General features: G+C 31.6%; 1 protein-coding gene across 2 annotated transcripts; it reads left to right on the top strand.

Annotated features, from left to right (window-relative positions):
- The first annotated feature begins 2,769 nt into the window (after window positions 1-2,769).
- Window positions 2,770-8,681, top strand: LOC143256288 (prohormone-1-like). Of its 2 annotated transcripts, none has more exons than XM_076513334.1 (3): window positions 2,770-2,907; window positions 3,824-3,960; window positions 8,423-8,681. In XM_076513334.1, exons 2-3 carry the CDS (start codon window positions 3,847-3,849, stop codon window positions 8,588-8,590), a joined length of 282 nt encoding a protein of 93 aa, XP_076369449.1. In that variant the 5' UTR covers window positions 2,770-2,907; window positions 3,824-3,846; the 3' UTR covers window positions 8,591-8,681. The 2 variants fall into 2 exon arrangements, with proteins under 2 accessions (XP_076369449.1, XP_076369451.1); XM_076513336.1 differs by having other exon boundaries at window positions 2,794-2,901.
- The last annotated feature ends 4,769 nt before the right edge of the window (window positions 8,682-13,450 follow it).

A 13,450-nucleotide genomic window follows, 5' to 3' on the forward strand; every position in this document is an offset into this window, starting at 1 on the left:
TTAACACCGTACTCACCTAATGCCATATCAACATCGTGTTCAACTGATGTGATTTAAAACACACTAGTCAATTGATGTGATATTAATACCGTATGTAATTGATGTGATATTAATACCGTATGTAATTGATGTGATATTAATACCGTATGTAATTGATGTGATATTAATACCGTAAGTAATCGATGTGATATTAATACCGTATGTAATTGATGTGATATTAATACCGTATGTAATTGATGTGATATTAATACTGTATGTAATTGATGTGATATTAATACCGTATGTAATTGATGTGATATTAATACCGTATGTAATTGATGTGATATTAATACCGTATGTAATTGATGTGATATTAATACCGTATGTAATTGATGTGATACTAACACAATACCCAACTGATTTCATATTAACACTTTATGCAGCTGATGTCGTAATAACACTTTACTCAACTGATGATATATTAACACAAACTCTGCTAAAGTGATTATAAAATCCGAACTCAGCTGGTATTACATTAACACAATGCTAACTTTTCCTTCACAATATTCCCGAAGTTCCGTTTCCGTTACAGCTGATCCACCTTTTAGTGTCACCCAAGCACCAGCTGCTTCTTTCATTCGTGGGTCTGTAACTAGAACAACCTAAAATAAAATATTAAAATAAATATTACGTATACTATCAGATCAACGTGCTACGTTTAACAGCATGGTACGTGTAACATTGAAACTAAGTAACAAATCAACATGTCAAGTTTAACAATAAATTAAGTACAACAAATAAACATTTCCCACAATTCAACACGTTACTTTTAATAATATGATTCTCGTGTCACTTACACATAACGAAAACGACGGTATCACTAAATACAATATCAATGATAATAATATCTACAGAATGTACAGAAAGTTCTCCAGGGCTCTGACTACATTGAAATAAGAGTACATAATCACTTCAGTGTCAGTTAGACAGTGGATGTCATATTTTGGTTTTATCATTTTATAAGCCTGGAAACCGGAAGTTAGTTGGAAAAATTCAAGAAAAAACACACTTTGTTTTAATTCCTGAAAGATTATAAAGTGTGGATATTGAATGAAAGTCAGTTGAGAGTCATCTTAATGGTAGTAATCCTGATATGAAGGTACATTGGAAAGTACATTATGAAGGTACATTGGAAAGTACATTATGAAAATACATTGGAATGTACATTATGAAAATACATTGGAATGTACATTATGAAGGTACATTGGAAAGTACATTGTGAAAATACATTGGAATGTACATTATGAAAATACATTGGAATGTACATTATGAAGGTACATTGGAAAGTACATTATGAAAATACAATGGAATGTACATTATGAAGGTACATTGGAAAGTACATTATGAAAATACATTGGAATGTACATTATGAAGGTACATTGGAAAGTACATTATGAAAATACATTGGAAAGTACATTATGAAGGTACATTGAAAAGTACATTGTGAAGGTACATTAGAAAGTATATTTTGAAGGTAGATTGGAAAGTACATTATGAAGGTACATTGAAAAGTACATTTTGAAGGTACATTGGAAAGTACATTATGAAGGTACATTGGAAAGTACATTATGAAGGTACATTGGAAAGTACATTATGAAGGTACATTAGAAAATACATTATGAAGGTACATTGGAAAGTACATTTTGAAGGTACATTGGAAAGTACATTACGAAGGTACATTGGAAAGTACTCGTATTTGTGGCTGATGGCAATGCTTCGAAGGCTGTTTGCCACAGTCTCTCGTTTTGAGCTACTGATCAGGGTAAATGGCAGTCGGTAGCACCCTACCACTCATCATCTACGATAAGTGATCGACTGTTACTCTTATAACGCATCCATAGTTTGTTTTTTAAAGTGCGAATAATGTTCTATGAATTCGCACAGATTCGAACCCCGGCTCGTCAGCTTCGAAATGTAAAACGCTAACACAGTCCCAAGCTGAGCCGTCATGAGAAAATACCAGTTTAATTATTTTCAGCTATGCATATACTTCACTATCTTATAACTTGTAATTTTGTTAATTTTATACCAGTTCGTGAGAGGCTGAATAATTATTTTTTCTCTTGTGTATTAATTTTTGGTTCACGTGTTTCACGCACATAGAGTAGACTGAACTTTACGTGACCTCATCTTATAGGTCGACCCACAGACGTCTTTATATCACAGTGAAGCTACAAAATTTACATGTATATCGACAAGTTTGCACTTAGAACTTGTTCTAATTTTACGGCAAAGATCTGTACGTTTATTATTCTATGTTTCTATATAATAACGGAGTTCCACATGGGCTTAACGGAATGTCAGTTGAGATGTTGTACTAACCAACATAATCAGAATAACTGATGTCTTTAGAGGAAGTTTTCTGAGCTGTCAATCAAACTTCTTCACAAAGGCGTGGGCGTGCCTATTCTCTTGTTAAATCTGAAACTAATAAAGCACGAAATTAGTTAAAACAACATAAAGAAATCTGTAACAATTCAAACGCACCATTTTTTTACCTTGCCTTAAAGTTATTTTATTTATTTTATGGTGGGTGGAGAGATAGAGCATTAGACACATAGATGGCGCCTGCCCTTGCCTACGCTGTAAAAAAATTCCGGAAGATTCTTCAGAAAACATTGAACGAATGAACAGAACAGCCAATAATTTCACTGTCCTTCCTACTTTTCTGACAAATGACAACGCTACTTTGACTCTTGCGTTTTTCATCCAAGCCACGTGATACTTTAATACGAATTGAGCATGCGTTCTGAAGTTCTATTTGAATCGAACATGAGTATTTAAAGAGAAGAAAGCTCAGATCAAACTGTCAGTGGTTTCCTAAAGTGATCGAAGCGCTACTTGTTGAAGAAAGAAAGCAAAGTAAGAGTATGTACTTCGTGTTTGTTTGACAGTTTACTTTCGTTATTTTTCTATTATACAGAGAAAACTTTTGTCCTAACGATAGGATTTTAATCCGTTCTAAATAATTCAATTTCATGTGTTGGCGGCGGGTGATTCTAAGGTTATTATATTCTAAGTCCCCCCCTTCTCTGAACGGGTTATATTTTCTTTATCGTAGCTGAAATAATAAGTTATTAGAGTTAGTTCCAAGAAAGATTCATTTCGTATGACTTCGTTGTAGCTTCTAAACTCTGTTAACAATGAAGCCTATATCTGTGGCTTCCTAGAAACAAATAAAACATAGTAATAATATACGTATGAATCCCGTCAACATCTTACAGAAACACATTTTTGAAGTGGACTTTACAGAATAATTGTTTATATTTGTTTGATGTTTTACTTAGAGCAAAGCCGTATTGGGCTATCTGCTCTGTCAACTGAGTTGGTTTGAACCCCTGATTTTAGCGTTATGAATCTGTTAACTCACAACTGTCCAACCGGGAGACACTTGTTTATGTACTCAGAAGACTGGTTAAATTACCAATAGATTAATTAATTGTTTATGTACTCAGAAGACTGGTTAAATTACCAATTGATTAATTAATTAATATACAGATTCTTGGATAAAAGCACGAATTGGTTCACTTACATATTATTTTAAAGTGACTGTGTTAAAGTACCCTATTCTGTTTATTTAACCGGTTAAAGTGATATCTTCCGTTTAGTTAACCCTGTATAATGATATCTTCTGTTCAGTTAACCCTATAAAAAGAATATATTTTCTTTATTTAACCGGTTAATGTAATATCAACAGCACTGTAACACGTAGTATGATGTTTACTAGTTATACGTTTATAAACCTAGTTATCTATATATACATATGTTGTCCTTCTTTACGCAGCGCTTAGTTTTCTCTCTGAAACAATGGCTACCTTGATGAAAGCCTACATTTTCTTGGTTATCTCAGTAATTCTAATAACCACAGATACCAAAAGCATCGGAAAGACCGAAGAGCAGTTATATCCTTCAGACTTGGACGTAAGTATCAACAGAACAGCGGGTGAGGCCTCCCTGATGTTTGACAAAATTATTAACATAAAAACAAAACAATATAATTATTTGTATAAACAAACTGTTTATTATTCTTATTTCAAAGTAAACATATAACATATTTGTTTTTCGAATATTTTAAGGTATTTCCACCCTGTATTCTACAATCATAGTATTACAGTTTCACATATGGTTCAATTTGTTTGTCTTTTTTTAATCAAATCCTGAGTTCTAGGAAACTATTTACATAAACAGATTATTGTTACCGGTTTCTACAGAAGAAGGTGTTACATCATCGATGTTATATACATGTTCTTGTACAAACCTCCACAAACAAAACTTGGACATAGCTTTCATAATAATATCGAAGTTATGGGCTAGTGAAGAGATAGCCAGTATCATCTACTGACAGATACTAGGCTACACTTGTTTAAAATACAAGGGCTTTGATCGTTACACTTATAACTCACCAGTGGCATCTCAGTAGGGAGCGATAAAACACACATTAACAGACAACTCATAACTAAAATACCGTACATGATTTTCACATTTCATAGTTAAATACAGGTATCGGTCTAAGTCTTCCATTAACACTTGTGTTAATATTTTATAGTTAAATACAGGTATCGGTCTAAGTTCTCTATTACAACTTATGTTAATACTTTGTAGTTAAATACAGGTATCAGTATAAGTGTTCTATTACAGCTTGTGTTAACATTTTACAGTTAAATACAGGTATCGGTTGAAGTCATCTATTACAACTTGTGCTAACATTTTAGTAGTTAAACACAGGTATCGAACTAAGTGTTATATTACATCTCTGTTAACATTTTATAGTTAAATACAGGTATCGGTCTAAGCCCTCTATTACAGCTTGTGTTAACATATTATAGTTAAATACAGGTATCGGTCTAAGCCCTCTATTACAGCTTGTGTTAACATATTATAGTTAAATACACGTATCGGTCGAAGTATTCTATTACAGCTTGTGTTAACATATTATAGTTAAATACACGTATCGGTCGAAGTATTCTATTACATCTTCTGTTTACATTTTATAGTTAAATACAAGTATCGGTCTAAGCCCTCTATTACAGCTTGTGTTAACATATTATAGTTAAATACAGGTATCGGTCTCAGTCCTCTATTATATCTTGCGATAAAATATTGTAGATAAATACAGGTATCGGTCTAAATCTTCTATTAGAACTTGTATTAACATTTTATTGTTAAATACAGGTATCGATCTAAGTCCTCTATCACATCTTCTGTTAACATTTTGTAATTAAATACAAGTATCGGTGTAAGTGTTCTATTTCATCTTCTGTTAACATTTTATAGTTAAATACAGGTATCGGTTAAAGTCCTCTATAACTACTCGTGTTAACATTTTGTAGTTAAATAAAGGTATCGGTTTAAATCTTCTATTACAACTTGTGTTAACATTTTATAGTTAAATACAATTATCAGTCTATGTCCTCTATTACAGCTTGTGTTAACATTTTGTAGATCAATTCAGGTATCGGTCAATGTTTCCTATTGTACTATGTGTTAACATTTGGTAGTTGAAAACAAGTATCGACCTAAGTCCTCTATTACAACTTCTTTAAAAAATTGTATAGTGAATTACTGGTGTCGGTCTAAATCTTCTATTACAACATGTGTTAACATTTTATAGTTAAATACTGGCGTCGGTCTAAGTGTTCTATTACACCTTTGGTTAACATTGTGTAGTTAACCACAGGTATCGGTCCAAGTTCTCTATTACTACTTGTGTTAAAATGTTATTGTAAAATGGGCCCGGCATGGTCAAGCACGTTAAGGCGTGCGACTCGTAATCTGAGGGTCGTGGGTTCGCATCCCCGTCGCGCCAAACATGCTCGCCGTTTCAGCCGTGGGGGCGTTATAATGTGACGGTCAATCCCACTATTAGTTGGTACAAGAGTAGCCCAAGAGTTTGCGGTGGGTGGTGATGACTAGCTGCCTTCCCTGTAGTCTTACACTGCTAAATTAGAGAGGACTAGAACAGATAGCCCTCGAGTAGCTTTGTGCGAAATTCAAAAACAAACAAACAAATTTATTGTGAAATACTGGTGTCGGTATATTTGTTCTATTACAGCTTGTGTTAACATTTTATAGTTCAATACAGGTATCAGTTTAAGTCATCTATTACATCTTCTGTTAACATTTTATAGTTAAATACACTTATCGGTGCAAGTTTTCTATTACAACATGTGTTAATATTTATTAGTTAAATACAAATATCGGGTTAAGTCCTCTATTACAGCTTGTGTTAACATTTTGTAGTTAAATACAGGTATCGCTTTAATTTTTCTATTACTACTTGTGTTAACATTTTGTAGTTAAATAAAGGTATCGGTTTAAATCTTTTATTACAACTTGTGTTAACATTTTATAGTTAAACATTGGTGTCGGTCTAAGTGTTCTATCACAGTTTGTGTTAACATTTTATAGATAACTACAGGTTTCGGTCCAAGTTCTCTATTACTACTTGTGTTAACATTTTGTAGTTAAAAACAGGTATCAGTCAAAGTACTGTATTACTACTTGTGTTAAAATTTTATAATGAAATACTGGTGTCGGTATAAGTGTTCTATTGCAACTTCTGTTAAAATTTTGCAAATAAATTCTGGTATCGGTCAAAGTGTTCTATTACAGTTTCTGCTAAAATTTTGTACTTAAATACAGGTATCGGTCTAAGTATTCTATTACAGCTTGTGTTAACAATTTATAGTTAAATACAGGTATCGGTCAATGTTTCCTATTGTACTTGTGTTGACATCTGGTAGTTAAAAACAAGTATCAGTCTGAGTCCTCTATTACTACTTGTTTAAAAATCTTATAGTGAAATACTGGTGTCGGTATAAGTCTTCTATTACAGCTTGTGTTAACATGTTGTAGTTAATTACAGGTATCGGTCGAAATATTCTATTACATCTTATGTTAACGTTTTGTAGTTAAATACAGGTATCGCTCTAAGTGCTCTATTACAAGTTGTGTTAACATTTTGTTGTTATAAACAGGTATCGGTCTAAGTGTTCTTTTACATCTTATGTTAACAATTTATTGTTAAATACAGGTATCGGTCTAAGTGTCCTATTACTACTTCTGTTAACATTTTATAGTTAAATACAGTTATAAGTCTATGTCCTCTATTTCATCTTGTGTAACATTTTGTAGTTAAATACAGGTATCGGTCTAAGTCCTCTATTACTACTTGTGTAAATATTTTATAGTTAAATACAGGTATCGGTCTAAGTGTTGTATTACAACTTGTGTGAACATTTTATAGTTAAAGAAAGTTATCGGTTTAAGTCTTCTATTACAGCTTGTGTTAACATTTTTTAGTTAAATACAGGTTTCGGTCTAAGTCTTGTATTACAGCTTTTGTTAACATTTTATAGTTAAATACAGGTATCGGTCTAAGTTTTCTATTACAACTTGTGTTAACATATTGTAGTTAAATACAGGTATCGGTCTAAGTCCTCTATTACTACTTGTGTAAATATTTTATAGTTAAATACAGGTATCGGTCTAAGTGTTGTATTACAACATGTGTGAACATTTTATAGTTAAATACAGGTGGCGGTCTAAGTGTTGTATTATATCTTGTGTTTACATTTTATAGTTAAATACAGGTATCGGTCTAAGTCTTCTTTTACAACTAACATTGTTAGTTTTCACTTACAAACTTAGTAAAGGTGTTGTTAGGGGTTTTCAATACTTAATATATCATTAAGCTGTACTTCTTCTTGTTGTTGTTTTTGCGGCCTGCACGTATAAATGTATACAATATTTAATTACGATCGCTACCGGTTACTTGTAGACCACTGTCATCTGTGTTCACTTCGTGGCCTGGAAATGGAGATAAGACAGTTGTGATATCTGTAGTCGTTGTCATGTTTGAACATGTCGTAAAGTTGTCGTTTATTGTGGGAGAGGAAAGGTTGAAGTCTTATCTCCACTATAAGTACGTCTATATAAACCCGGTTGATCATGTAATCAATAGTCACATGTTATAAACATGAAACTTTCAACGTAGTGCTATAGAGGCAACCAAACTATACCGACTGAATACCTAGGTTTATTCGAAAATATTGTATGTGAGAGACAAAGCTGTGGGACTGACTGACCTTCATGTTTCTATCAACAAAAGTACCAATTACTCTTATTGAACGGTATCTTAGCAACGGCTTGCGTTACGAGCAATCTCGGATTTTATGTGTTTTAGAAATTAAAAACTAGCAGGATTGGATGGAATTTAAGAGGTAGTAATATTTTGTAAGTTATTTAACTAAGGAACAGTTACATGTAGATGTAATATTTTGTAAGTTATTTAACTAAGCAACAGTTATATGTAGATGTAATATGTTGTAAGTTATTTAACTAAGGAACAGTTACATGTACATTTTTATCTTGATTTGGAAAGCTGGTTGAAGATGACGGAACCATGGACGCAGCTCTTATCAACTATCTGTTCGCTCGTCAGATGATGAGACGATTGAATAACAATATGGATACCAGCGACCTCCAGCGGAAACGATCGTACTGGAAGCAGTGTGCCTTCAATGCTGTTTCTTGCTTTGGACGAAAATAAACAAACTATCCGCAGCTCAGCTATACTAAAAAAATCGTTTACGCGATTTGTAAAATATTAAAACTTGGAAATTAAAATGTAGTTCTGCTTATTTAGGCTTAGCTGTTTGCTCGAATTTAAAATTATAATAACTCATTAGAACCGTATCGTGAGTAAGTTTTTGGTATGGTGCCGTGTTTGGTAATATTATTTTCCAAAACTGTAGCTTGATTAATAGTATACTTAAAACCTCCACAGAAGTGTATGAAAGTAACCTAAGCCGTTTCTTAGCTGACAGAACTTGAAGTAAAAAAACCCAACAAACTAACCAGATATTTGTGACGTAACACTTATGCCTGTTAAACATTGGATAAATACAAAAACTGTTGTAAGTCGCTTTGAAATTCTTATTTCTGTCCGCTTTAATGGGAAATAAAATATATGATTTTGTTAGTGACTTTCATCACAACCTTGTCTCGTTTTTGTAATTTTACCATTACCAATGTCAACTTTATGTTGCTTCAATTTTGACAAATCACCCTGTGGACCAGTGCCAACTTTAAGGACTTAAAACGCTAGGATCCGGCGATGGATTTCCAGCGGTGGGTACGGGAAATAGTTGAACTTTAAAACAAACAACAACAACACTTTTAATGTGTAATCCTAAAATAAAATCCTTAAATGTTAAATAATTACTCATCTTAAGCATAAATTAATTTTAAAAGAAGCTCAAACTGCACTCTCACATAATTGTTTAATTATTGACAACTGAATGTGACGCGAGTCGTACCGAACATTGTTTACAGTGGTAAATATTTCCTGATCTCATAAAGCATGCAACAGTGTAATAAACTCCACAAAGTATTTACCTTCCACAACATTGCCACAAAGAGAGACAAGTTTAAAAACTAATAATACACAATCTGTCAACAACATTTACGACCAGGTAATAGAATATACAACTAAATTAAAGTGGATATATAAATAATACAGTTTACATAAGTTCAATCAATATATGGCTGAGAAAAAAAAATAAATTATACACTTTATAATTGTAAACATCTACATGTGTCTGAGAAAACAACTAATTAACGAAACATTTTACAGTTCTCAATATCCACAAGTGTCTGAGAAAACAATAACATAAAAATACATTTTATACTTATGAACATCTACATGTGTCTGAGAAAACAATAAATTATCTATACATTTTAGAGTTGTGAACATCTACATATGTCTGAGAAAACAATTAATTATCTATACATTTTATAACTGTGAACATCTACATATGTCTGAGAAAACAATTAATTATCTATACATTTTATAACTGTGAACATCTACATATGTCTGAGAAAACAATTAATTATCTATACATTTTATAACTGTGAACATCTACATATGTCTGAGAAAACAATAAATTATCTATACATTTTATAACTGTGAACATCTACATATGTCTGAAAAAACAATAAATTATCTATACATTTTAGAGTTGCGAACATCTACATATGTCTGAGAAAACAATAAATTATCTATACATTTTATAACTGTGAACATCTACATATGTCTGAGAAAACAATAAATTATCTATACATTTTAGAGTTGCGAACATCTACATATGTCTGAGAAAACAATAAATTATCTATACATTTTATAACTGTGAACATCTACATATGTCTGAGAAAACAATAAATTATCTATACATTTTATAACTGTGAACATCTACATATGTCTGAGAAAACAATAAATTATCTATACATTTTAGAGTTGCGAACATCTACATATGTCTGAGAAAACAATAAATTATCTATACATTTTATAACTGTGAACATCTACATATGTCTGAGAAAACAATAAATTATCTATACATTTTAGAGTTGCGAACATCTACATATGTCTGAGAAAACAATAAATTATCTATACATTTTATAACTGTGAACATCTACATATGTCTGAGAAAACAATAAATTATCTATACATTTTAGAGTTGCGAACATCTACATATGTCTGAGAAAACAATAAATTATCTATACATTTTATAACTGTGAACATCTACATATGTCTGAGAAAAAAAATTATCTATACATTTTAGAGTTGCGAACATCTACATATGTCTGAGAAAACAATAAATTATCTATACATTTTAGAGTTGCGAACATCTACATATGTCTGAGAAAACAATAAATTATCTATACATTTTATAACTGTGAACATCTACATATGTCTGAGAAAACAATAAATTATCTATACATTTTAGAGTTGCGAACATCTACATATGTCTGAGAAAACAATAAATTATCTATACATTTTATAACTGTGAACATCTACATATGTCTGAGAAAACAATAAATTATCTATACATTTTATAACTGTGAACATCTACATATGTCTGAGAAAACAATAAATTATCTATACATTTTATAACTGTGAACATCTACATATGTCTGACATATGTCTGAGAAAACAATAAATTATCTATACATTTTAGAGTTGCGAACATCTACATATGTCTGAGAAAACAATAAATTATCTATACATTTTATAACTGTGAACATCTACATATGTCTGAGAAAACAATAAATTATCTATACATTTTAGAGTTGCGAACATCTACATATGTCTGAGAAAACAATAAATTATCTATACATGAGAAAACAATAAATTATCTATACATTTTATAACTGTGAACATCTACATATGTCTGAGAAAACAATAAATTATCTATACATTTTATAACTGTGAGAACATCTACATATGTCTGAGAAAACAATAAATTATCTATACATTTTATAACTGTGAACATCTACATATGTCTGAGAAAACAATAAATTATCTATACATTTTATAACTGTGAACATCTACATATGTCTGAGAAGAGAATAAATTAACAATACATTATACTGTGATATTTGTAGCTTAAGCATATTTTGAACTTAATTGAAAATTATTACATAATAGAAACTGAAGGTAATAAATTAATGACTGACATCAGATCTGGATGATAACTGGAACAAACATAATGTTTCAGACTGGGTGGTCCATTGTTCTCAGGGAGAGTGAGTTATATTTTAAGTAGTATATTCAGATCACAGGAGGCTTGATCAAGAAATGTATTATGTAGTAAAACTGAATTGTCAACTTTGAATGGATTTGCAAAAAGAGATTAAACTAAACGAACAAAAGTGATATTTAATCTTTATTTACTGAGGTAAATAAAAATAGACCAGTAAACAGGACGAAAGACAACATCATCTACTAATTTAGATATGTGTGCCTGTTGAAAAATCTCTTAACATCTGTTCCAGGATAAAAGAGCGTATCTATTAATCAAATATATATTTGTATACTTATTAGAAAACATGCACTATCAAACGAATAAAGGTCATTTCAATAAAAGAATAATGGATGATATATTCTCTAGATACATTGACATGTCACTGGAAACGATCACTACTCACCTTTCAGTAGTGTATACTATTTTACAGGAAATGGCCTGGTGGTTAAGACATTCGACTCTTAATCTGAGGGTCGCGGGTTCGAATCCCCTTCACATTAAACATGCTTGCCCTTTCAGCTGTGTAAGCCTTATAATATGATGGTCAATCCAACTATTTGTTGGTAAAGGAATAGCCCGAGAGTTAGTGGTAGGTGGTGATAACTAACTACTTTCCCTCTAGTCTTACACTGCGAAATTAGGGACGGCTAGCGCAGACAGCCCTTGTGTAGCTTTACGTAAAATTAAAACAAACAAACAAACAAACTTACAGTAATTCATTACACAAGAATATTCACATATTATCATAAGGAAATGGTCCAGAACAATAAATAAGTAGAGAAAAAGGAACTGAACAAAATTCCTTGACCAGCATTATACTATTAAAATTGCACAGTTATATATGTTTATGTGTGAACATATTTAAACTTTCGTGGTAAACTTAAAATATTTAACTTACTAACTAAAGGAGGTACGAAATAATAGGTATGCATACCACAATACACACTATGCCATCATTTACAAGATGACAGCCAGTGACATATGTGTACATTAATTACAAGTGAAACAGATAGGTAGAAATTAGTGATATATATATATGTATCTAATCATGTTCTGATAAATGAGATATTTATGTATTTTGATTTGGCTCAAAATAAAATGAGCTCAAAATGTCGGTATGTGTTGGCTATACTGCGTTACATAACATCTATTAATGTCGGTATGTGTTGGCTATACTGCGTTACATAACATCTATTTGAAACAAGTTTTAGGTGTAAGTAACTTTGACAACAGTTCAATAAATCTATTCTCATTTTCTCATCTTAATCACTTCATTAGTCTCCGTTATTTGCACAAGTTCACTTTGACCGTCATATTATAACGCCCTCACGGCTGAAAGGGCGAGTATGTTTGGTTAGACTGAGATTCGAACCCGCGACCGTTACGAGTCAGCGCCTTAACCACCTGGCTATGCCGGACCTTTCACAAACACAGAAACATTTGTTAAGAAAAACTTTAGTGAAAGCCAACTGAAATTATTAATGATTCAAAACATAAAATTTGCCCAAATAGTTGAAACAAGAATCAAGATTCTTTTCAGTCTAACACTTTCATTTAAACAGATTTTCTTTGCACATTGATTTATTTATTCGGGAAAATTCCACCACCAATAATTACCTCAAGCTTCCACCATATATATGCATTAGTAAATATGTCATAAAACTTTATCTGTGTAATATACATATTTGAATATGATATAGGTGTTTACAGGTGGTTTAAATATGAAGTACCTAAGCCTGAGACAAATAATTAAACACCTACTGTGAGTCCAGTTTCAGTGAATTATTTAGACGTTCGAAAATTTAACTGATTGCAAAACTGTGATA

Source organism: Tachypleus tridentatus, chromosome 7 (genome assembly GCF_004210375.1).
Source record: "Tachypleus tridentatus isolate NWPU-2018 chromosome 7, ASM421037v1, whole genome shotgun sequence".
Lineage (NCBI taxonomy): Eukaryota > Metazoa > Arthropoda > Merostomata > Xiphosura > Limulidae > Tachypleus > Tachypleus tridentatus.